Source organism: Nycticebus coucang, chromosome 7, assembly GCF_027406575.1.
Source record: "Nycticebus coucang isolate mNycCou1 chromosome 7, mNycCou1.pri, whole genome shotgun sequence".
NCBI lineage: Eukaryota > Metazoa > Chordata > Mammalia > Primates > Lorisidae > Nycticebus > Nycticebus coucang.
This window is the reverse complement of record NC_069786.1, coordinates 75,330,946-75,354,917: the sequence shown is the minus strand read 5'-3', so window position 1 is coordinate 75,354,917 and position 23,972 is coordinate 75,330,946. Positions and strand designations below refer to the sequence as shown.

At 36.4% G+C, this 23,972-nt stretch overlaps 1 protein-coding gene and 1 non-coding gene across 2 annotated transcripts in view; both read left to right on the top strand.

The window, feature by feature from the left end:
• Positions 1 to 23,972, top strand: part of TTN (titin) — a 281,643-nt gene that overhangs the window by 126,615 nt on the left and 131,056 nt on the right. The window contains 42 exon segments of the mRNA XM_053597943.1: positions 434 to 508; positions 713 to 787; positions 987 to 1,079; positions 1,916 to 1,993; positions 2,195 to 2,377; positions 2,576 to 2,674; positions 2,855 to 2,932; positions 3,738 to 3,821; positions 4,076 to 4,159; positions 4,375 to 4,458; positions 4,655 to 4,948; positions 5,269 to 5,355; positions 6,590 to 6,664; positions 6,824 to 6,919; positions 7,433 to 7,504; positions 8,131 to 8,346; positions 8,889 to 8,966; positions 10,014 to 10,082; positions 10,224 to 10,343; positions 10,487 to 10,783; positions 11,535 to 11,615; positions 12,380 to 12,457; positions 13,016 to 13,099; positions 13,237 to 13,311; positions 14,987 to 15,070; positions 15,182 to 15,265; positions 19,053 to 19,139; positions 19,251 to 19,337; positions 19,449 to 19,535; positions 19,647 to 19,730; positions 19,814 to 19,897; positions 20,102 to 20,200; positions 20,353 to 20,436; positions 21,868 to 21,951; positions 22,456 to 22,536; positions 22,648 to 22,716; positions 22,828 to 22,908; positions 23,018 to 23,098; positions 23,210 to 23,293; positions 23,405 to 23,485; positions 23,597 to 23,680; positions 23,792 to 23,872. Coding sequence (XP_053453918.1) covers positions 434 to 508; positions 713 to 787; positions 987 to 1,079; positions 1,916 to 1,993; positions 2,195 to 2,377; positions 2,576 to 2,674; positions 2,855 to 2,932; positions 3,738 to 3,821; positions 4,076 to 4,159; positions 4,375 to 4,458; positions 4,655 to 4,948; positions 5,269 to 5,355; positions 6,590 to 6,664; positions 6,824 to 6,919; positions 7,433 to 7,504; positions 8,131 to 8,346; positions 8,889 to 8,966; positions 10,014 to 10,082; positions 10,224 to 10,343; positions 10,487 to 10,783; positions 11,535 to 11,615; positions 12,380 to 12,457; positions 13,016 to 13,099; positions 13,237 to 13,311; positions 14,987 to 15,070; positions 15,182 to 15,265; positions 19,053 to 19,139; positions 19,251 to 19,337; positions 19,449 to 19,535; positions 19,647 to 19,730; positions 19,814 to 19,897; positions 20,102 to 20,200; positions 20,353 to 20,436; positions 21,868 to 21,951; positions 22,456 to 22,536; positions 22,648 to 22,716; positions 22,828 to 22,908; positions 23,018 to 23,098; positions 23,210 to 23,293; positions 23,405 to 23,485; positions 23,597 to 23,680; positions 23,792 to 23,872 — 4,161 coding nt within the window.
• On the top strand, positions 9,682 to 9,788 carry LOC128590928 (U6 spliceosomal RNA). The gene has a single exon (XR_008381389.1). It is a non-coding gene; the product is annotated as a U6 spliceosomal RNA (small nuclear RNA).

Genomic DNA, 23,972 nt, shown 5'->3' with positions numbered 1-23,972 from the left:
ATTTCACTCAAAGAATAAAGTTTTATTGGAATGTTGAAATAAGTCGATATTGTTTCACTTATTTGATTTCCAATGTTTCATAAGCTTTGTTTTGGAAACATTCTATGTAGTTTTACAGATAGCAATATGAACCAATATTACAGAAAGAAGAGATTGAGGCACAACCTTGCCTACCTGAAGTAAAATGAGAAATTTAATATGTAAGAAATACATAACAGAGTTACAATTACCTAATCGAAATAAATAGCAAGGAATAAAGGGCAAGATAAGATTGTCTGGGGTTTTTGGAGCTTGTTCTATTTGCCCCTCTTCCTCTTACACACCTCTATAGGCTCTGGCTATATTGTAGATAAAAGAATCAATTTCATTTAAGAAATATTTTTGATTTATATTATAAAGTCTAATGTGAAATACCTCGTATGTACTTTTAAAGAACCTGAGAAGCCTATCCCTGTAAAGCCTGTACAAGAACCAGTTCCCACAAAACCAAAGGCCCCACCAGCAAAAGGTAGAGAAAAATATTGTCAGTCGTGTGAAACCTTTATTTCCCACGTGTCTGTCCTGCTAGAAATACTTGTTGAAGTGGCAGCGTACAAACGTGTGTGCGTTTGGAAATATTACGTTGTATATTATATTTCTTAACTGTTTGTGCTTACTGTGTTTGAGAAATCCGATTCAAGTTTTAAAATATCTTAATATTGATATTTTATAGTGCCCAAGAAAGCTGTGCCTGAAGAAAAGGTACCAGTGGCCATTCCTAAGAAACTCAAACCACCACCACCCAAAGGTACATTACAAAGAAATAGCCACCGAAACCGACTTTGTCACTTACGGTCTGTGAGGACGCGTTCCCCTCTCGTCTGACGTTCTCTGTTTTGACCGATCATTGTCATCCTGACCCTGACACGTCAGTTTTGTATGTGTATTTATTACACGGTATTCATGGAGTTGATTTTAATGCTCTTTAACAATTGATATCTTTCAAGTGACTGAAGAATCAAAGAAAGTTGTTGAGGAAAAAATACAAATTTCAATCACCAAACGTGAAAAAGAACAGGTGACTGAACCAGCTGCTAAAGGTATAATAATTTTCTTCCTAGACTGTGGTCTTTTATGATGTCTCCTTTGAAATTAATGTAGCCATGCTTTGCTTTATTTTGTTGTTTCATGTCTTTTAAATTAGTTGTTACCAAAATGTTAAATGTAAAAACCTATTACATATGTACAGGACAAGAAGATAATGTTACCTTTAAAAGGAAAAATTACTTCAAAATATATCCACAGCCTCTTAGGCAATGGGTGTGCACTACCACGTGGCTACAGTACATGTGAAACAGTGTGCTGGATTCAAAATCCGTGACCCTTTTACCTATTCCTGATTTCCCTAGATTGACATAATGATGTGACAGCATTCACCCTTGATAACTCTTCATTCTAAAGTCATCTTGAAAAAAAGTTTTTAAAGCTCCTCTCTCTCTCCCCTCCTCTCTCTCTGTCTCTCTCAGTCTCCATCTCTTCTCCCCTCTCTCTCTCTTCTTTTCTCTCCTCCTTGGTGCTGCTCTGCAGCATCCCTCGATCACCAATAAAACCTTTTGTACAAGAAAAAAAAAGTTTGTAAAGCTAATCTAGAGTCCAGTCACTTTTTTCTGCTTTATACTAAATATGAAATAACTTCCACACTATTTTAGAAACTATGCTTACTGCACACTTACGTGAGGACTTCTGTATTTGAAAATTTCTGTGAAGTTCAGAATCCTTTCCACGGAAAATGCAGTTTCTTACAGATGACGAATGCCATGCCTGTCACACTAGAGGCAGCCCCAACGTGATTCTATCTAGTTAAAGTATAAGAAAGCAAGCACTAACTGGGTGGCTTGCTTCTGACAATAAAATTCCCTTATGTTTAATATTTAAGTGGCCTTGAAGCCCAAGAGGGTTGTAGCAGAAGAAAAAGTACCTGTCCCTAAGAAAGAAGTAGCAGCACCTGTCAGAGGTACCGAATGCCCCTCATTTGAATGTGTTGTTTGTCTTCCTTGGTGTTAAAGTCCTATTCAGTTCCACGTGTGAAATTCTTCTGTGGGAAAAGTAAAGCCTGTTCTTTCTCCTGTCCTGTTATAATGGGCTTCTGTTCCTAAAATGTCTTACTTTTGCTGAGTTGTTGGCAAATGTCCAACTTAAGATAATATCTTTAAAGTGCTAAAAGTGGCCAAAGAAATTGAAGCGGAAGAGGTTACCTTTGAAGAGGAACTTTTAACCCACGTAGAAGAATATATTGTAGAAGAAGAAGAAGAAGAAGAAGAAGAAGAAGAAGAATACCTTCATGAAGAAGAGGAGCTCATAGTTGAGGAGGAAGTGACACCAGTGACACCTGTCAAAGGTAGATGCCATCTCCCACATAGGGACATGCAGCAGCCTCTGACTTGGTTAGATTCTGGGGGTTATTAGAACTAATCATGGCCAATTCTGCTCATTTTAGAGGCAGACATTTTTAGATGCTGAAGTATGATTTCTGCAGGTGTTTTTCACATTTTATATATTTTCTGCAACATTCCCCACATTCTTACTATCTTCAAAGTGCCTGAAATACCCAAGAAACCAGTTCCAGAAGAGAAGAAACCTGTTCCAGAAGAGAAGAAACCTGTTCCCAAAAAGAAGGAAGCCCCACCAGCAAAAGGTACACCACCACTCACAAGGAGCGGTGGACAGGAGCCCTAATCGGCCTATACCTAATTAATTGTCTTCTGAGTACAAACCTTTGTGCATGCTGCTGTTTTAAAAAATGTGAACTGTGCTTTGTATAGACGTGTTGTTACTAGCAGCTAAAGTATAACGATAAACACTGTCTAATTTAAAGTGCCTGAGATTCCTAAGAAGCCAGAGGAGAAAATTCCTGTGCCTATTCCTAAAAAAGAGAAGGCTCCACCATCTAAAGGTACATATCTTTAGAATCCATTAGTAAGATAATACAGTAACTCACCCATGTCTATAACTTGGTGAGACGTAGCAGTCCTTTCCCCATGACAATATTAACAGTATTAATGCCGAGATAAGAACCACTCCACTGGCCACAGAGCAGTTTATCCCCCATTTGTCTCTGACTTTTACCATCAAAGCATACTTCCGCTCAACACCTGGCTCTTCCTCTGTAGTAGAGAGTTCTTTCGTGTGAGATAAATTCTTTTTGCAGTGTCAAAATGGTCAAAACCTTTATTTACCAGGCATTGTGTATTGTCTTTATCACCAGTCCATGTTTTGTTCTTTCTTTGGTGTTTTTTAATCTTAATTTTCATGTATTTTCTCACCTTTGTTTTGTGCCTCTTATAATTTTCAATCTTAAAGTGAAAGTATTAAAATATCTATTATGGGGCAGCACCTGTGGCTCAGTGAGTAGGGCACCAGCCCCATATGCCAAGGGTGGTGGGTTCAAACTGGTCCCGGCCAAACTGCAACAAAAAAATAGCCAGGCTTTGTGGCGGGCGCCTGTAGTTCCAGCTACTCGGGAGGCTGAGGCAAGAGAATTGCCTAAGCCCAAGAGCTGGAGGTTGCTGTGAGCTGTGATGCCATGGCACTCTACCAAGGTGACAAAATGAGACTCTGTCTCTAAAAAAAAAAATATATATATATAGAGAGAGAGATATATATATATGATGCTTCATATAAGGCCTTAAATTCCTGGTCTTAAATTCTCACTTAGGAGTGAAAAATGTGACACTAACTCTATTTGATTATCTTCAAAGTTCCTGAAGTGCCCAAAAAACCTGTGCCGGAGGAGAAAGTACCAGTACCAGTTCCTAAAAAGGTGGAAGCACCACCTGCCAAAGGTACATGAATTTTCAATGTCACCAATTTTTTTATTTCATATTTGCATGTAGGTAAAATACTAATTGGCTCAATTCTGTTCTCTTTAGGGAGGCAACTCTTTAGGGCAAACAAAAGATTTTATTTTAAAAATAGAATCCTTCTGAAATTTTCTTTGTCATACTCTTACAACCCTATTTTAGTCTTTCATAAACTATGCTTGGAGTCAATATCTGTAATGTTGTATAAAATTTTTCTCTGAATCATTTCTTTAAAGTGCCAGAAGTACCAAAGAAACCTGTGCCTGAGAAGAAGGTGCCAGTTCCCACTCCTAAGAAAGAGGAAGCGCCACCTGCAAAAGGTACCTCATTTCACCCTTTAACGTGCATGGAAGGGAGGGGAACTCTCACACTGATGTACATTCACCTACAAATCTCTCCATAATATTGTGTGTTTTTTTTTAGACGTGTCTGTCTTGTTATAACTATGTCAGATATTTTGTGACTCTTTTTCATCTCTATTACTCTAAGACATTATAAAATAATACATTTTTAAAAACAAATAATATCTTTAAAGTGCCAGAAGTGCCCAAGAAGCCCATCCCAGAAGAAAAGAAACCAACGACTCTTCTGAAAAAAGTGGAAGTTCCACCACCCAAAGGTACATTAATCTCTAGCAGAACTAGGGTAAAAAGACAAACTAACTGGTGTAACACAGCCCCACTAATTATTACTAATGCTTAGTATTTATGTTAGTAATTGATGCTTTATGCTCCCAGAATATTTACTTTTCATGCTTTCTCATTGTCTTGACTATTTAACATAAGAGTGATGTTTATACCATTGAATCTTTAAAGTGCCAAAGAAACGTGAAGTAATCCCAGTTCCCGTAGCTCTACCTCAGGAAGAGGAAGAGACATTTGAAGAAGAAATTGTCCCTGAGGAGGAAATTCCACCTGAGGAAGAGGAAGTGCTTCCTGAGGAAGAAGAAATTCCCCCTGAGGAAGAGGAAGTGCTTCCTGAGGAAGAGGAAATTCCCCCTGAGGAAGAGGAAGTTCCTCCTGAGGAGGAAGAATTTGTACCTGAAGAAGAAGTTGTACCTGAAGAAGTTCTTCCAGAAATTAAACCTAAGGTGCCAGCACCTGCACCAGGTATAGCAGCTCTTCGTGGAACCGTCAAGGCCTCTTTTGTGTTGAATTCTGCATTTTCATCTTTTTGTTCATCTCCAGTTTTATCCGTAATGATTTACTCTCTGTTGTCTAACATCTAAATCTTAGAAAACATTCCACCTTCTTATTGTGTGTGCCTTGTGTATCTGTCTATTGTAAATTATCTAAGCATCTTTTCTAATTTCATGCTGTGAAGTGTTATTATATTTAGTTGTTTGTGGTCTTGTTCTCGTGGGTCTTTTTATTATAGATACAACACTGTATATATGTTTTTTAACGTCTTAAAATGAAATGTTTTTAAGTGCCTGAAGTACCAAAGAAACGTGTACCAGAGAAGAAAGTCCCTGTTCCCGCTCCTAAAAAAGTGGAACCTCCACCACCACCAAAAGGTACCCCTCCCCCAAGGGAATATACATTTTTCACTCATAGCTTCACCAGATAAACTATGGTGGAACCAAATTTTAGGAAAAATTCTGTTTATAAAATGGGCAATTACACTTTTACTTTTAAAAATGTTAAAGAACATTGGACTCAAAGTAGTATACAAAAACAAAGGTGAAAGGCAGTGTTGTCCCCAAACTGCCACAGAAGTTATCCCTGATTTTCTACAATTTTATTAAATATCATAGTTTTCATGTGGATATTTACAAAGCTAAATTATCTACAGAAAATATATACCTGAAAAATATCTATTGAATACATATTCTTAAATTGCATTCTTCAACCATTTATATTAAAGGCCTTTGTAACATCAGACTGAAAAGGAAAAAGAAAAATGAATATATTTATCAAATGTATTTATATTTGATATGTATTTATATATCTCTGAGGAATAGTTTATGTTTTTTAATACAGAGAGAGAGAGAACACCCAACCAATTTTTATTTTAGCCTTGACTTTGTAGATTGTATTATTCTGAGCAAGTCCTTCAACCAGACCCTCAAGTTCTTCTCCTATGTTTGAAAATGGGTGTCCTAATATCACTCCTAGCGGGCTCGGATATTATTGTGAGGATGAAATAAAGGTGTCAAAGTAGTCTATTATTGAATGAATAGTATCAAGATTTAAAAGACTCAATCAGCTCATAGTACAAGACAGAATGAATATATTGGTGCCTTAAAGCTCAGTGACATTTTCTGCAACAGGTGATGATACCATAAAAATAAGCATAACCCTTCCATCAGGCTGTATAGTCATGTAATCAATGAAATGATAAAGCTTGAAATTCTTTTTTTTTTTTTTTTGTGGTTTTTTGGCCGGGCTGGGTTTGAACCCACCACCTCCGGCATATGGGACTGGCACCCTACTCCTTGAGCCACAGGCGCTGCCAAGCTTGAAATCCTTTATGGATTTCAAAGATTCAGGAATACTTTAAAGACAATGATTTCATAAATTTCTAGTGAAATTTAAATGGATGAAATGATCGCAACTCTCCTCTAATCATCAAATCTGTTGCTGATCCCTTGTGCTCTAAATCCTCATTACATCACATTTGAGATTCCAGCTATTACAGACCTGTCCTGAGCAAGTGTTGCATGTTGGTCCTTCTGTATGTGGGAATGTCTTGGGTCTCTCTTTTTGTCCCTTGAAATAAGTTCTTATCATAAAATGATGTCTTTAAAGTGCCTGAAGTTAAGAAGAAAGTACCAGAGAAGAAAGTGGTCATTCCCAAGAAAGAGGAAGCTCCTCTCACCAAAGGTATTGCTGTCCCCAAGTCAATTAGACACTGCCATCTGTCCTTCACCTGTAAAAATCAGAATGCCCTATTTTAGTGTTAATGCAACTTATATTATTGTTGTGTCTATTGTCTTTGTGTTTGTGAGACTGAAATTATAAAATAAAATAATATCTTTAAAGTGGTACTTAAGAAACCAGTGGTACCCAAGAAGCCTGAACCAGAAAAGAAGGTACTTCTTCCTGTTCTTAAGAAAACAGCGGCTCCTCCTGCCAAAGGTACATCATCCCATAATAAGGATGTGTTTGCCACACTTATGTTGAACTGTGCTGCTGTCCAACCGGACATTCAACATAAATGTGTGCCTTGGATGGTCTGTCATTCACATTGGTCATTGTGAGTCTGTTACATTCCTGTTATGTCAATTTTTTCACTTTGTATGCATGTCTTTTATGTTGTTTTTCTACGTACATTATTTCTAAAATATAAAAATACTGGTTATCTATCTTTAAGTAACTTAAAAACTAGTCCCTGAAGTACCCACTACTTTTCCTTTAAAAAAAAGTTTGAAGCTCCAGCAATAAAAGGTAGAATATGTCTTCAATGAACCCTTAATCTTAAACCCAAAACCTCTTTATTCTTCTCTCATTGCCTGGTCCTGTGAAATGTCAGTCTTGTGTATGTGGGTGGTGATATTTACTCTCTTGTGTTGAAAGTAGGGAACTTGGTCTTTAGGTATTCTTTTCTAGTTCTTGCATTTTAAGGGACTAAAACAATCGATACCTTTTAAGTTCCTGAGGTACCGAAGAAAGTGGAAAAAAGACGAATCATTCTCCCTGAAGAAGAAGTTCCACCAGTTGAAGGTAGATGACTGTCCAAGAAAATAGCATTTTACAGTCTTATATTGTCTTATCATAATCTAATACTTGAAGGAGGTAACTGTATGTTTCACTCCAGGAAATAAGCATACTCAGACTCTAAAAGAAATTATTATTTACCTCACAGAAATTGAGCAGACAAACTAATACCATTTGATTCTTCATCTTGCATGTTCAGCCTGTTTGTTTGCTATTTGTTTTATTTTAAGGAGATTTTTAAAGGGAAACTGTATTTGCTCTGGGAAATTTTTCATCAGATGACGTGGTTGGCAATTATAAAATTAGCTTATCCGAGAGAAATTCCAGTTAAGCCTGAGTAACTGGTGCAGAAAATTGGACTTCTACATCCAAGTAGCTGTTTGACTTCAAATAAGCCCACCTCCATTTTTAAAAAAATAATACTAATTTTAACTTAATTCTCTGGGGTCCTTTCCAATTCGATGATGCTGTGAAGGGCATAACATATTTTGAAGATGTAGTAGTTTTTTGTTTTTTATTAAGAAATAGTTTCCACAAGCATTTGGAAGGCTGAGTAGTTTTCAGATATATCATTTTAGTCTGATAGTTAAAAGAATTATAAAATAATGTGCATAATAATAATCTTGTTAAAGTGTATGAGGAGCCTGAAGAACCTATTCCAGAAGAGGAGGTCCCAGAAGAGGAGCCCGAAGAACCTATTCCAGAAGAGGAGGTCCCAGAAGAGGAGCCCGAAGAACCTATTCCAGAAGAGGAGGTCCCAGAAGAGGAGCCCGAAGAACCTATTCCAGAAGAGGAGGTCCCAGAAGAACCACCTGTAGAGGAGGTTGAGGAAGTGGCGCCACCTAGAGGTACAGTCATTAAACATTTAAAATACTTGGTGTTCCAAAGCTTTCTCTGAATTATCTAAATCTGGTATTCAACAGCATACTTTTCTGAATCATAACAATGATAAGCCAGAGGTTAATTATTCCTGGCACCTTCATAATAAAAATGTCCCTTCCCCCATCCTTTTCTACCGCATCAGCAGTGTAACTAAAAACGAGAGATTACTTTTCTATTATTGGCTGTTTAATTTTTTCTGGACAAGACCTATTGGAATACTTCCTCCTCTATTTACATCATTAATTTTATTTTCAATATTAATATGGGGGTAAACATATTTCTGTGGTGAAAGTGTTCACTTTTTAGAATAATTCCTGAAGACTGTGACATCATTTGCGTAGTCGATAGTATGTTTGCTTACAGGATTTCTCATATACATTATTATCATTTAGATTGCTAATATCTTTTTAGAATAAGTCAGTGTTTTGTGTTGTTTATTTTTTTGTATATGGGTGGTGTTCTGTGCATTCCATGTCATTTTCAAAGTGCCCATAAAATATCTTTTAAGTGCCTGAAGTGGTTAAGAAAGCCGTACCTGAAGTGCCTACTCCTGTTCCTAAAAAAGTGGAAGCACCACCAGCTAAAGGTATAGCAAATCCTGACTAGTCTATCTTAAAATTCACATTCGCTTTCTTTCTAAAATACAAATGTGTCTTCTATCACTGTTTTCTTATAGTCAATTAAATAGCAAACTTGGAAGGACTAGTAACTCTTTCCATTTCTTTAACCTTTTCTGGAATGTTAATGGATGATTATGTGTGCATGTATTTGTGTGTACATTATTCTAGAAGTTTCTTAAATAGCTGAAAATTGTAATGTGGTAGTATATCTCTTTATACATACGTGCATGTATAACAATGGAACCCTCTTGCCCCAATCTATTGATAGTTTTTAATCCATTACATAAGTAGAGTTTTCTCATCTGTTATAATTATTTGTATTATATTTATTGTTTCATAGAAAAAATCTGGTTTAATGCTTGGATAATAGCTATTTTAAAGAGCTTCATGTTCCTTTTATAAAATTTGGCCTAAGTATTCAAGGTTACTACAAAATGTCTCCTTTTCATTGCTTCCTAACTCAAGTAATGCTTCAGGCAGTGTTCCTAAGCAATTAGGTCATGCTACCCCTATCACAGCAAAATTTTCAGCAAATGCAATAAGGCCCAAGAGAACATGAGGCCCCTGTCAGAGCTCAAAAACTCAAGAATGGTAATCACTTCAAAAAAGTCTTCATCAAATTAATAATAGCAGAAGTAGGCCTAACATTGGTAACCTTTGCTATTTAAAAAATAAAATAGAGTGCTCGCTTCGGCAGCACATATACTAGAATTGGAATGATACAGAGAAGATTAGCATGGCCCCTGCGCAAGGATGACACGCAAATTCGTGAAGCGTTCCATATTTTTTTTAATAAAAAATAAAATAGAATAGCACAGGTTCTTTGTGGGCATTTCTTTTTCTAAGGGTATGTTCACAAATGAGTGATTTAGGAAAGTATCTTTGTCGCCTCTGTATTTTTCCAATTGCCTAGACATTTTGGTTATTGTAATGTTGATGTTGTTTCTGATGTTTTTATTTCATGTTTATTATTGAGCATTATCAGCTAACTAAAATGTCTAATATCTTTAAAGTGCCAAAGAAGGTTCCTGAGGAGAAAGTACCTGTTCCTGTTGAGAAAAAAGAGGCCCCTCCAGCCAAAGGTACTTCTCTTTTAAACCTGAACTTCTTTTATCTTTCATCATTAAAACTTGTGTGTTTTGTTGTCTTAATTGTTTCTGATGTCTTTTGTCTATGAAAGCTTGCTCTTAACTGTCCTAAATATTAAAACCATATCTTTAAAGTTCCCGAAGTACAAAAGAAAATCCCAGAAAAGAAAGTTCCAGAAAAGAAAGTCCTGGAAAAGAAAGTCCCAGAAAAGAAAGTCCTTCTGCCTAAAAAAGAAGCTGTTCCCCCAGCTAAAGGTATTTTGGGAAAGCTCTCAGATTTTCATGTATTGTTGCATGCAAGCCTTTCTTTAGGTTTTTTTAAAAAATACATTTTGAATTTACATCTTTGTTTCTTCTGTGTTTAAAAGATAAAACTCTTAAAATAGCTGCTCTTTCAGGGAAAACTGTCCTGGAAGAAAAAGTATCAGTTGGCTTCCGCCGAGAGGAAGTAATAAGAGAAAGACTAGAACTAGAACTAGTAGAAGCGGAAGTGGAAGAAAATCTTGAAGAAGAAGAGTTCCATGAAGTGGAAGAATATTTTGAAGAAGAAGAATTCCATGAAGTAGAAGAATTCATCAAAGTAGAAAAACGTAGATTTGAAGAAGAACACAGAGTTGAAGAAGTCCATAGGGTAGTCCAAGTTTTAGAGGCTGAAGAAGTGGAAGTCTACGAAAAACCCACAGCTCCATCTAAAGGTAGAGGGAATTTTACAGATGTTACAAATTCTTATGTCTTGCTCAAACTAACTTTCTTTAGAAAGCATATTTTGTGTTCAGTTTGGAACATTAGAAACCCCATGAAATATTTTATGCACAAGTTTAAACTATTTGATTCAAAGATTGCTATCATGCAGAGATTAACCACACAGAGTATAATTTTAGTAAGACAGTACATATGAAATATTATGTACTTATCCAAGGGGGTCACGCTATGAAATTAGGGATTCTTTTTAAAATATAATGAAGAATGTTACATGATTGTTACAGGTACCAAAAATAACTGACCAGTGTCATCAGTTACATGAAAAAGAAACTCTTCAGTTAACTGAAAAATTTACATGTTCAGGCAAAATAACCACTGCTTTGTTAATGTTTAGAAGCCTTTGTCATTTTATACTTTCATTAGAGAAATAACATTAAGGAAGTGAAATGTGTTGGTAATGGTACCTGCATTCTAGTATATTCTGAGGATAAACTATAGCACAAATAAGTTCTCTTCAATACCCATATTAATATATGTGTGTAATATGAATATATATATATAGTAAATCTACAATATAGATGATATTTAGCAATATCAAATCTCTTTTGGAAGTAGGTGTATTGTAAACTCAAAAAATATAAAGAGTTAAGGCGTTTTGTGAATCCTCATTGTTCTAACTTTCAAAGTAATACTCTAAAATACTTCAAGACCTTATTCTAAACCAAAACACTAATATCTTTGAAGGGCCTGAGATATCTGAGAAAGTCATCCCTCCAAAAAAACCACCCACTAAAGTTGTTGCTCGAAAAGAGCCACCAGCTAAAGGTATCTTATTGGTGAAAAATTACTTACCTACCTTTACATAGGAAGGATACCTATGTAAAGCATTTGGGGTGATTTTGCATTCCACTTGGCTTTCTTCTGTGTTTTGTGTTTTTGAAATTTCTAAAACAAACCAATATCATTAAAGTGGCTGAAGGGAAATTCTACCAAAGAAAAGGCAATCACTGTTGTTCTACCTATAACAACCAGAGCAAATATCCCTATTAACAAAATAGTGAACCCAGTTTTCCTTCTTTGGGGCTGTTTGATTATATATTCACTAACATTCTTACTGATAAACTTACATTTTTCTATTCATGATTAATTCACCTAGTAAGTATAAATATATAGTGAATATGGGGGGGTCGTGAATATGTGTTTAATGTCCTTTGCTGATTTTTGTAAATTTCTTGAATTTCATGACAGAAATCAAAAACAGCATTTAATGAATAACATAAGTTATGTCTTTAAAGTCTCTGAAGCACCAAGAAAGTTATTACTGAAAAGAAATACCAGTTCTTCTGCTTAGAGATAGCACAAGCTGAAGATGTATTGTCAATTTTTCTTGTCCAGTTCTTACTATTCTAACAGGGAAATTCTCCTGGGTTTTTGTTGTCATACTTGTTTTGATAAAGTGATGTCTGTGTTTTATTCTGTGGCTTTGTTCCGTTCTGTGTTTGTACATCTCTTACGCTCTGCCTGTTAAAATTCCTTGGGTTTCAAAGAATGTTTAAAAGTAAAAGAAATTATTGCTGTTATCTTTAAAGTACCTGAGGTGCCCAAGAAAATTGTGGTAGAAGAAAAAGTTCATGTTTCCGAAGAACCAGAAGTTCCACCAGCTAAAGGTACCTGCCTGGGCGGATTCGCCACCAACATAAAATCCCTGTTTATTCACGTAGGACAGAGAAGAGAGACTATTCTCCCTTCACTACCACAAGATACCTATGAATGACATAAGCTTCATTTATGTTCTGTAACATAGTCTTCCCTTTTGTGCGACCTTCTAGGAACAAAGACATGAGCCTAAATGCTGTTATTGTTTCTCTTGATGCTCTTCTTATGCAGTAACCCAGCAATATTGACCTCTTAACTTCTTTTTCAAAAATCCTAGTTTCTTTTGGAAGCTCTTGTGAAGTAGCTCTGAAAACAAACATGTTCTAAACGACAATAGAGAATAATACTACATCCAAAGAGCAGAATGTTTCTAATATAATAAATCAAGAACTCATTGACAAGGCAATCCAGGGACATGCGTAGACGGTGCATTTGACTTATAGTTGACCTATCGTTTGGGAACGTTTTACCTTCTCCTCGTTAGATGTCTCTTTTTGGTCTTGATAGTTTATACTCAATTATGATGTTCTTAAAAATAAGACATATTCTTACAAATAATATATTTAAAGCACCTGAAGCACCCAAGAAAATTGTTCCAGAAGAGAAAGTACGGGAAGCTGTTCCTAAAAAGCCACAAGTTCCACCAGCTAAAGGTACATGTTGATGCCAATCACGGGACAGAACTCTTTCTTTAGTTTATCATGACTTACCTGAGTGTGTGTGATGTTATATCTCTGGATTTTGTCTCTTATATTCGTTTATATCAATTAATGTACTAATATCTTTCAAGTTCCTGAGGTGCCTAAGAAAAGTGTTCAAGAAGAAAAATTACATATTGTTCTTCCTGAAGATACCGAGATCTACAGTGAGTGTCAAAAAATTAGTGGTTCTTATTTGTGTCCTTAAATTCACAGTGCTCGTCTTCACACTTTACATAAAAAGTAAATCTACGGATCTCGTGGAAAAGCCTAATAAGCCAAATCTATGTGGTTTAAATTAAATAATTTTAATGGCTATTCATGTCAGACAAGATATATTTACCCACCAATATAAAAAAAAATTCCATACTTATAACAGTGTCTGATTTTAGAAAAGTCATCTGTCCTGCTGAATTGTCCTAACCTGTTCTACATACAGACATCTTTCGCTTTGAAGCAATTTATTTTCTTAGATCATGCAGTAACTTGTTTTAACTCCATAATAATATTTTGAATGGATTTTATAACATCAAACTACTCTGCCATTATCATTTTTTTGCTCTTCACAACTGTAACTGGAAACATTTTGGCAATGCTACTCAAAGGGCGATATAGGTTTACAAGGCCACTAGAAGCTCAAAAGAATTACCAAAGCTTCATTTGTTCTTTGGGTTTCATACAGAACCAGGATTAAATTATTCCCTTGAATAGTGAAATCATCTGAATAGTAAAATATGCTGAGTAGAATACTATTCAATGTTTTGAATAGTAAAAATGCCAGTAGTCAGTACATTCTTCTATTTCTTCTTATCTAAAACCTCCCTGCTTGGCTTGGCACCCGTAACTCAGTGGTTAGGGTGCCGGCCACATACACCAAGGCTGGCGGGTTGAGGGCCTGCTAAACAACAATGACAACTGCAACAGAAAAATAGCCAGGAATTGTGGCACTCACCTGTAATCCCAGCTACTTGGGAGACTGAGGCAAGAGACTCGCTTAAGCTCAAGAGTTTGAGGCTGCTGTGAGCCGTGACATCACAGCGCTCTACCAGGGGCGACATAGTGAGACTCTGTCTCCAAAAAAGAAAAAAAATTAAATTTAAAAAAAAATTAGAACTCCCTGTTAGAGCTCAACATTTTTTACTTTCTTTCCTTTTTTTGGTTTTTGTTTTTTTGGTTTTTTGTCACCCTCTTATACTAGGTTGGGATAAAGTACATGGATACCCTCTCCTTTGAATGCCCTTTCTGTACTTAACATTGGTTATTTTTATCAGCCCATCTTCCTTTCTAAATATTAGAGAAATTCTTTATTGTCTTTATTTACCTTATTTTCAAATATGCAATCATTTTATTTTTCTTTTCTTCTTCCAACCCCTAAATGGTTTCCAAATTTGTATTAAACTGTGAGGTCATAAATTAGATATGATTTGAAAATATAGATAACTAGGGGCCTAGAAAAGGAAAATACTTAGTAGGAATTACCAGTAAATCAAGTATATTTGCAATTCAATGTCTACCCTGTTCTTTATGCACAAATACTTTAAAAATAAGGCCAATAGAACAATTTTGCCAATAACTTTCTGCAGGCAAAATAAAGAATTATATTTTCCTTGGCAGGTGAATTTTTCAATGTTATTATTATGATCCTAAGGAAATGCTGAGTCCTATCTCATAAAATTGGGAATAAGGCTTATTCCTTATACCAGTGCATTCCTGTCACTCATTTACAACCATGTGCTACTATTGATTTAGGTGATGAATGTGTATTATGTGTTATGTTTTTCTCAGTGCTGTGTTATACCCACTGTGTAATACTCCTAATTATATAAATACTAATATCTTTAGTTTATGAAGCATCTGAAGAATCAGTCCTGGAAGAAAAAGTATTTGTGACTCATCCTCAAAAGGCAAAAACCAAACTAGCAAAAGGTATAAAAGACCAATGATCCATTGTGATGAGAGTTTATTTTTTGACTCATTTTAAAAGTCCTATATTTTTCTTCACCACTTATAAATGTAACTATACTCATATCTTTTAAGTGCCCGTACCACCCAAGAAAGTTGCTCCAGAGGACGAAATATATGTGACTATTCCTAAAAAGAGAGAAACACCAGCAACCGAAGGTATATTTCAAATGCATCAAACTTGGATGACTATCCTTGGCTTTAAGACTCAAAAATTGCATGTTTACTGTTTTTACAACTTCTAAGTATAAATATACTAATATCTTTAAAGAGCCTGATATAACCAGAGAAGTTTTACCAGAGGTGGAAATACCTGTGGCTGTTCCTGAAATTCCAGAATATCCTCCAACTAAAGGTATAATTCTCTAGTTATGAAAATCTGAAAAAGAAAATCTATCATCTTCAGTCTGCAAAATGTTTAGTGTTTAATGTACATTCTTACAACATCTAATGCTAAAATACTAAAATCTTTAAAGCATCTTATATGCCCATAACAAAAAAACAATCTACAACTTGCCCCCAAGAAGTCAAAACCACCTATATAATGTGGAAACTATTAGAACAAAACTAAAATTTCTAACTTAAAGCTACAATATCTATTAATATACCTAACTTTCTTAGTATGTCTTTATGCTTTTTCTCAATTAAAAACAATACTAATATCTTTGAAGAGTTTGAAGACTTTAAGGACATGGTTCCAGAGGGACAAATCTCTGTTGCTAAAAGAAGAAAAACACCACCAACAGGTAGAATTCAGAAGAAAGCTCCTTTATCTTATGTTTGTAATGTTGGTTAAAATGTATAAAAATACTAACATGTTTAAAGCCCCTAATGCCTACCAAGGAAATCATTTTAGAAAGGTAGATCCTGCAAAGCAGAAGCTTGATCAGATATAAACATGTCCCAATGAGTCATTCAAGAGAAAGTAGAAAGAAAATACTCTTTAACTTAAATACATGGTTGAGCGCTACAGTTTACCTATGAGGACTCTGGAGGAAAGATGCATATACATGATGATGACCAAATGTGACCCAGATGGATTCTTCAATAAGAAATCATTTTTCTTCTTCCCTTTAAAAAGAAAAAAAATTAGAACTAGCTAGAAAAAAAATCTACGTGTGATCACTTGTGAAATGTATAACCCTAGAACTATATTGGAGTGGCTTAACGTATTTCCTTTAAAGCAGGCGTCAGTTCCACCAAATGACAGGACTGAACTGTCAGTCAGTATTTCAACCCTTCGTGGGATTATAAATCCAGGATATAATGTATCAACCTTTTGAAATCACTTTTCTATTAAAAATCAACTAATGGCTAAAAGTAAGCATATTAAATAACTGATTTCCATAAGGCTTAAATGTCACAGAAATATTTTTAGAAAACCTGATTTACGGAAAACAAAATATTTTATTCAGTGTGAAGTAGGTCTACCTGTAATATCCAGTCTACCACATTAGACACCTGAGAGCCTGCTGAAGCCAAGGCAAAAATAACTCCAGTTACAGCTGGGCTCTGCCTGAATGCACACTTGCCCCCTCATAGTCTTGCTTTTCAAGCACTATACATTTTTCAATTTTTAATTCTTTTATATAAATGAGAATGTTCCAAAACTTCCAGAACAATAATTGCATTGTAATGTCCATAATATTCTGTAATTTAACAAATATCCAAATACTTCGGCGTATTTTCTCAGTCTGGAATCTGTCGGTCAGTCGCTTTTCTCCTAACCTTGAAAAACACTCATCTTTTTGATGTGTCTAAGGTAAGGGTGCAAAAAGAAGATCAAAAACGTGCTATAATTTGTTCTGTTCAAACTAATAGCCAAAAGCATACCATTAATTGTAAACTATTTTTCTATTTTCTATGATCTAATTTTCTATACACCTACAATTCAAAGAAATAAAATTACTAATATGGATAGTGCCTGAGGTGACCAAGAAAAGAGCTTCTGGTAATCAAGTATTCACACTGCTAATTAGATTCAGAGAGCAAGGTAGTAGGAGTCATGACTGAAAGTCTTTACTGCTCTTCATAACTCCAAAGTACAATGCATTCGTGTCTTTAAAGTGCCTGAATCACCTCAAGAAGTTGTCCCTGTAAAGGAAACACCCATGGCTGTCCCCCCTGAGATTGAAACAACTCCTACTAAAGGTGTCATTCATCCTAGCATTCCCTCCTTCATTTATTTATAAACATTTAATAAGTGGTTATTATGAACAAGGTATGAGGGAGTGAGGGAAAAATAAAGACAGATTAGATTTAATTTCTCTCCTCGAGATTTTATATCTCATCAATTCTTTGATGCACCTTTGTAGACAGATGAATCACTTTGTCTTAGTTTATGGCGTCCTTTTAACCTCTAACTATAATACTAATATCTTCAAAGCAAAGAAGCAAAAAAGTTGCTTCTGAAATGAAGGTATCTGAGGATGTGCCTCAAGAGTCAGGAACTCCACCTATGAAAAGTCCATGTCCTCTGAACAGATGCAGAAGAAATCATCTGTCCTCTGCTCTGACAACCATGTTTTTTCTAACTCTCTTCATAACTTCTAAATATAAACATATTAACATCTTTAAAGTGTCTGAAGTTTTCTCTAAAAACAAAATATTTGTGGTTGTTCCTACTAAAAACAGAAAACTGTCCTCCTAAAAATACTCATTCAACAAACACTTCATAACAAGGGCTTAGAATGTTGCCTTAGCTCTGCTGCGTGCTGGAGGAGGGCAAACACCTGCTCTCAGGGATCCTATTCACCCCTTTAGACTTAGTCTGTTGGTGGAGTCAAGGGAGGACAGAAGGGAAGAGAGGAAAAGTCAGCTACGTTGGCTGATTTGCTGTGGGTACTGTTTTCATTAATCATCTTAACCCTTTAATGTGAAATACTAATATCTTTCAAGTGCCTGAAACTCCTCAAGAAGTTCTTCCTGCAAAAAGAGTTCCTTCCAAGAAAAGAGAACCTCCATCAGTTAAAGGTACAAGTCACCACACCCTCAGACTCAGGAATGCCTGTAGTTAGGAAAATATTTTGCTCTTCCTACTGATCTTTCTAACACTAAACATAAAAAATACTAATTTCTTAAAGTGCCTGAAGCTCCTCAGGAAATTGCCCCTGAAAAGAAAACGCTTATGATTCCTTACAAAAAGCCTGAAGTTCCTCCTGATGAAGGTATATCTATCTTCCTGGAAGCTTAGAGGTGTGGGAAAATGTCTTCTCCTGTATAAATATGTTTTCCGTTTGTACTGACTCTTGTAACTCCTAAATCAAAAAAAAAAAAAAAAGTCATTATCTTCAAAGTGTCCGAGGCTCTCAAAGAAGTGGTACCTGAAAAGAAAGTGCATCCACCCCAAATTCTGAAGATGTACCTTTCAAAGGTACATTCTTAACTGTCCCTTTATGGTGAAGTAGGGAGGTGGGGTATCACTGGTTCACCTTTGACAATTCTTTTGATGTGTAAATGTGATTCTGTGATTCGTGTCTGTGTTGACTCTTGTGACTAAAATGTAAGTTTACTAATATCTTCAACCTGCCAGGAGGTATGAAGAAGTAGCCACCAAAAAGAAAGTACCAGAAGCTCTTTTCCAGAAGCCAAAAACATCATATCTTACAGGAACTTGTTACCATGGATCTCAGGCTTAGGGAAAATAAACAAAATAAATAAATATAAATTTTTTTGTTCTTTTTAAGTGTTTAGGTGTATCTAGTCTTCCTTATATTTTCTAAATGTAACAGTACTAATATCTTTTAAGTGCCAGAGTCTCCCAAAGAGGTTAGCCCTGAAAAGAAAGTGCTGGTGGCTCCTCCTAAAAAACCAGAAGTCCCACCTATTACAGGTACTTGTCACATAACCTTAGGCCTCAGAAGATCTGACTCTTCTGCTCTTGAGTATGTTTTTTTTCTAATGGTCTTCATAACTTCTAAATGTACTTTCACTAATATCTTTTAAGTGCCAGAGGCTCCCAAAGAAGTTGTCCCTGAAAAGAAAGTGACAGTGGCTCCTCCCAAAAAGCCTGAAGTCCCACCACCTATTAAAGGTATTTGTCACTAACCTTACATTTCAGAAGATCTAACTCTTCTGCTCTTCAGTATGTTTTCTTCTAATGGTCTTGATCACTTCTAAATGTATTTTCACTAATATCTTTAAGTGCCAGAGGCTCCCAAAGAAGTTGTCCCTGAAAAGAAAGTGACAGTGGCTCCTCCTAAAAAGCCTGAAGTCCCACCACCTGTTAAAGGTATTTGTCACTAACCTTACGTTTCAGAAGATCTAACTCTTCTGCTCTTGAGTATGTTTTCTTCTAATGGTCTCGATCACTCCTAAATGTATTTTTACTAATATCTTTAAGTGCCAGAGGCTCCCAAAGAAGTTGTCCCTGAAAAGAAAGTGACAGTGGCTCCTCCTAAAAAGCCTGAAGTCCCACCACCTGTTAAAGGTATTTGTCACTAACCTTACGTTTCAGAAGAACTAACTCTTCTGCTCTTGAGTATGTTTTCTTCTAATGGTCTTGATCACTCCTAAATGTATTTTTACTAATATCTTTAAGTGCCAGAGGCTCCCCAAGAAGTTGTTCCTGAAAAGAAAGTGACAGTGGCTCCTCCTAAAAAGCCTGAAGTCCCACCTGCCAAAGGTAGTCACCCTCACGTTGCTCTGTTTGATACTTTGTGTGCATCTTTATTTGGTCTAATCCTGAAAATACTAATATCTTTAAAGCCCCTGAGGTGCCAAAGGCGGCTGTCCCAGAAAAGAAGATGCCTGAAGTTGTTCCCCCCAAACCGGAAAGCCCTCCCCCTGAAGGTAATGGCAAAGCTTTACAAACTAGAGAGAAAAATTACTGTTATGTTAACTAGAAAATTACGTACAAAACCCCTCATACGTAAAAGAATATAATTCTAAAGAAAAAATGTCAGTAGCTGTCTAAAACTCTGTTACATGTTTATATGCTATAGACATCAGTTATTTTCACCTTTTTCTAAACACAAATTACGCATATCTTTGAAGTGCCAGAAGTGCCAGAAGTGCCACCACCAAAGGAAGTCATTCCTGAAAAGAAAGTACCAGTGGCTCCTCCCAAAAGGCCAGAAGCTCCACCTCCTAAAGGTACGTGTCCTCCCATGTTGTCTGTCACCTGCTCTGGGAAAATAGTGTGTAGAAGGGTCGGCTCATGTCACAAATTGTATTTGCTTGTGTATATGTGGTATTGATATTCCCCCTTTATAGTTTCTAACTCAAAGATACTAATTTCTTCAAAGTTCCAGAAGCCCCTAAAGAAGTTGTCCCTGAAAAGAAAGTGTCTGTGGCAGTGCCCAAAAAACCAGAAGCCCCGCCTACAAAAGGTATTGATTCCTACTCTTCTGTTAAGCAAAAATATTGTCTTGTACTCCCCACAGTCAGTATAATAGATGCCTTCACTATTCATAAATTCTAAAAATACTAATATCTTTCAAGTCCCCTAAGCTACTCAAGTTGTCTCTGAAAAGAAAATTCCCATGTCACCACCCAAAAAACCAGAAGCTCCCCCAAGCTCGGCTCAACCTCACTCTGCTGAAATATCTCCTCCATTCTCAAAAAGTTTTAATCACGTTTCATTAACCTAAATGTAAAACTACTAATATCTTTCAAGTGCTTGAGGTTCCTCAAGAAGTTGCAGAAAAGAAAATTCTCACAGCCTTGCCCAAAAAATCAGAAGGCCCAATTGTCCCAGGTTGATGTCAGCCCTCGCTTCATCCTGCAGAAGAAACACCTCCTCTGATGGAAAACAATTTTAGTCCATTTCTTTTCATTCACCTAAGTGTAAAGCTACTAATATCTTTCAAGTGCCTGAAGCTCCCCAAGTTATCCCAGAAAAGTAAAGCTCCCAAGTCCTTGCCCACAAAGCCAGAAGACCCACTGGCCACAGGTATTTTCCAACCCCAGTCCTTATTCTGCAGAAGAAATATCTCTTCTGCTCTTAGAAACATTTTTAGGCCACTTAGCTCATTAACCTAAAATGACCAATATATTTTAAGTGCCAGAGGCTCCCAAAGAAGTTGTCCCTGAAAAGAAAGTGACAGTGTCTCCTCCTAAAAGGCCAGAAGTCCCGCCACCTGTTAAAGGTATTTGTCATTCCCCTTTGCTTTCAGAATACTTAACGCTTCTTCTCTTGAAGATATTTTATGCTAATTGTCTTCCTAACTCCTAAATGTAATTTACTAATATCTTTTAAGTGCCTGAAGCTCCCAAAGTTGTCCCTGAAGAGAAAGTGCCCAGGGCTCCTGCTAAAAAGCCGGAAATCCCACCTGCTGAAGGTATTTGTCAATGACTTTTGGTTTCAGAAGATCTCTTTTGCTCTTTAATATATTCTGTCTTAGTGGTCTTCCTAACTCCTAAATGTAATTTACTAAAATCTTTTAAGTGCCTGAAGCTCCCAAAGAAGTTGTCCCTGAAAAGAAAGTGGCAGTGGCTCCTCCTAAAAAACCTGAAGTCCCACCTGTGGAAGGTATTTGTCACTGACTTTATGCTTTGAAAGATCTAACTCTTTTGCTTCGAGTAGATTGTCCATAATGTCTAAATGTAATTTACTAATATCTTTTAAGTGCCAGAGGCTCCCAAAGAAGTTATCTCAGAAAAGAAAGTAGCAGTGGCCCCTGAAAAGCCAGAAGTCCAAGCAGTTACAGGTATATGTCACTGGCATTTGATTTCAAAGGATCTAAGTCTTCTTCTCTTGTGTATATTTTGTCCTAGTGATCTTCTTAACTCCTAAATGTAATTTACTAATATCTTTTAAGTGCCTGAAGTTCCCAAAGAAGTTGTCCCTGAAAAGAAAGAGCCCATGGCTCCTCCTAAAAAGCCAGAAGTCCCACCTGCTGAAGGTATTTGTCAATACCTTTAGGCTTCAGAAGATCTAACTCTTTTGATGTTGAGTATATTCTGTCCTAGAGGTGTCCATAACTTCTAAATGTAATTTACTAATATCTTTCAAGCGCCAGAGGCTCCCAGAGAAGTTATCCCAGAAAAGAAAGTAGCAGTGGCCACTAAAAAGCCAGAAGTCCCACCAGTTCCAGGCATTTGTCATTTATCTTAGGTTTCAGAAGATCTAAGTCTTCTGCTCTTGTGTGCATTTTGTCCTAATGGTCTTCCTAACTCCTAAACGTAATTTACTAATATCTTTTAAGTGCCTGAAGCTCCCAAAGAAGTTGTCCCCAAAAAGAAAATGGCAGTGGCTCCTCCTAAAAAGTTCCCTCCTGAAGTCCCACCTGCTGAAGGTATTTGTCAATGACTTTAGGCTTCAGAAGATCTCACTCTTTTGCTGTTGAGTATATTCTGTCCTAGAGGTGTCCATAACTTCTAAATGTAATTTACTAATATCTTTTAAGTGCCAGAGGCCCCAAAAGAAGTTGTCCCAGAAAAGAAAGTAGCAGTGGCCCCTAAAAAGCCAGAAGTCCCACCAGTTCCAGGTATTTGTCATTTATCTTAGGTTTCAGAAGATCTAAGTCTTCTGCTCTTGTGTGCATTTTGTCCTAATGGTCTTCCTAACTCCTAAACGTAATTTACTAATACCTTTTAAGTGCCTGAAGCTCCCAAAAAGAAAGTGGCAGTGGCTCCTCCTAAAAAGCCAGAAGTCCCACCTGCTGAAGGTATTTGTCAATGACTTTAGGCTTCAGAAGATCTCACTCTTTTGCTGTTGAGTATATTCTGTCCTTTAGGTGTCCATAACTCCTAAATGTAATTTACTAATATCTTTTAAGTGCCTGAAGTTCCCAAAGAAGTTGTCCCTGAAAAGAAAAAGCCCGTGTCTCCTAAAAAGCCAGAAATCCTACATGCTAAAGGTATTTGTCAATGACTAGGCTTCAGAAGATCTAATTCTTTTGCTGTTGAGTGTATTATGTTCTATAGGTGTCCATAACTTCTAAATGTAATTTACTAATATCTTTTAAGTATCAGGGGCTCCCAAAGAAGTTATCCCAGAAAAGAAAGTAGCAGTGTCCCCTAAAAAGCCAAAAGTCCCACCAGTTCTAGGTATTTGTCACTGATCTTTCATTTCAGAAGATATGACTCTTCTGTTCTTGACTCTATTTTGTTCTAATGGTCTTCCTAACTCCTAAATGTAATTTACTAATATCTTTTAAGTGCCTGAAGTTCCCAAAGAAGTTGTCCCCGAAAAGAAAGTGGCAGTGGCTCCTCCTATAAAGCCAGAAGTCCCACCTGCTGAAGGTATTTGTCAAGGACTTTGGGCTTCAGAAGATTTCACTCTTTTGATGTTGAGTATATTCTGTCCTTTAGGTGTCCATAACTTCTAAATGTAATTTACTAATATCTTTTAAGTGCCAGAGGCCCCCAAAGAAGTTATCCCAGAAAAGAAAGTAGCAGTGGCCCCTAAAAAGCCAGAAGTCCCACCAGTTCCAGGTATTTGTCACTGATCTTTCATTTCAGAAGATCTGACTCTTCTGTTCTTGACTCTGTTTTGTTCTAATGGTCTTCCTAACTCCTAAATGTAATTTACTAATATCTTTTAAGTGCCTGAAGTTCCCAAAGAAGTTGTACCTAAAAAGAAAGTGGCAGTGGCTCCTCCTATAAAGCCAGAAGTCCCATCTGCTGAAGGTATTTGTCAATGACTTTAGGCTTCAGAAGATCTAACTCTTTTGATGTTGAGTATATTCTGTCCTTTAGGTGTCCATAACTTCTAAATGTAATTTACTAATATCTTTTAAGTGCCAGAGGCCCCCAAAGAAGTTATCCCAGAAAAGAAAGTAGCAGTGGCCCCTAAAAAGCCAGAAGTCCCACCAGTTCCAGGTATTTGTCACTGATCTTTCATTTCAGAAGATCTGACTCTTCTGTTCTTGACTCTGTTTTGTTCTAATGGTCTTCCTAACTCCTAAATGTAATTTACTAA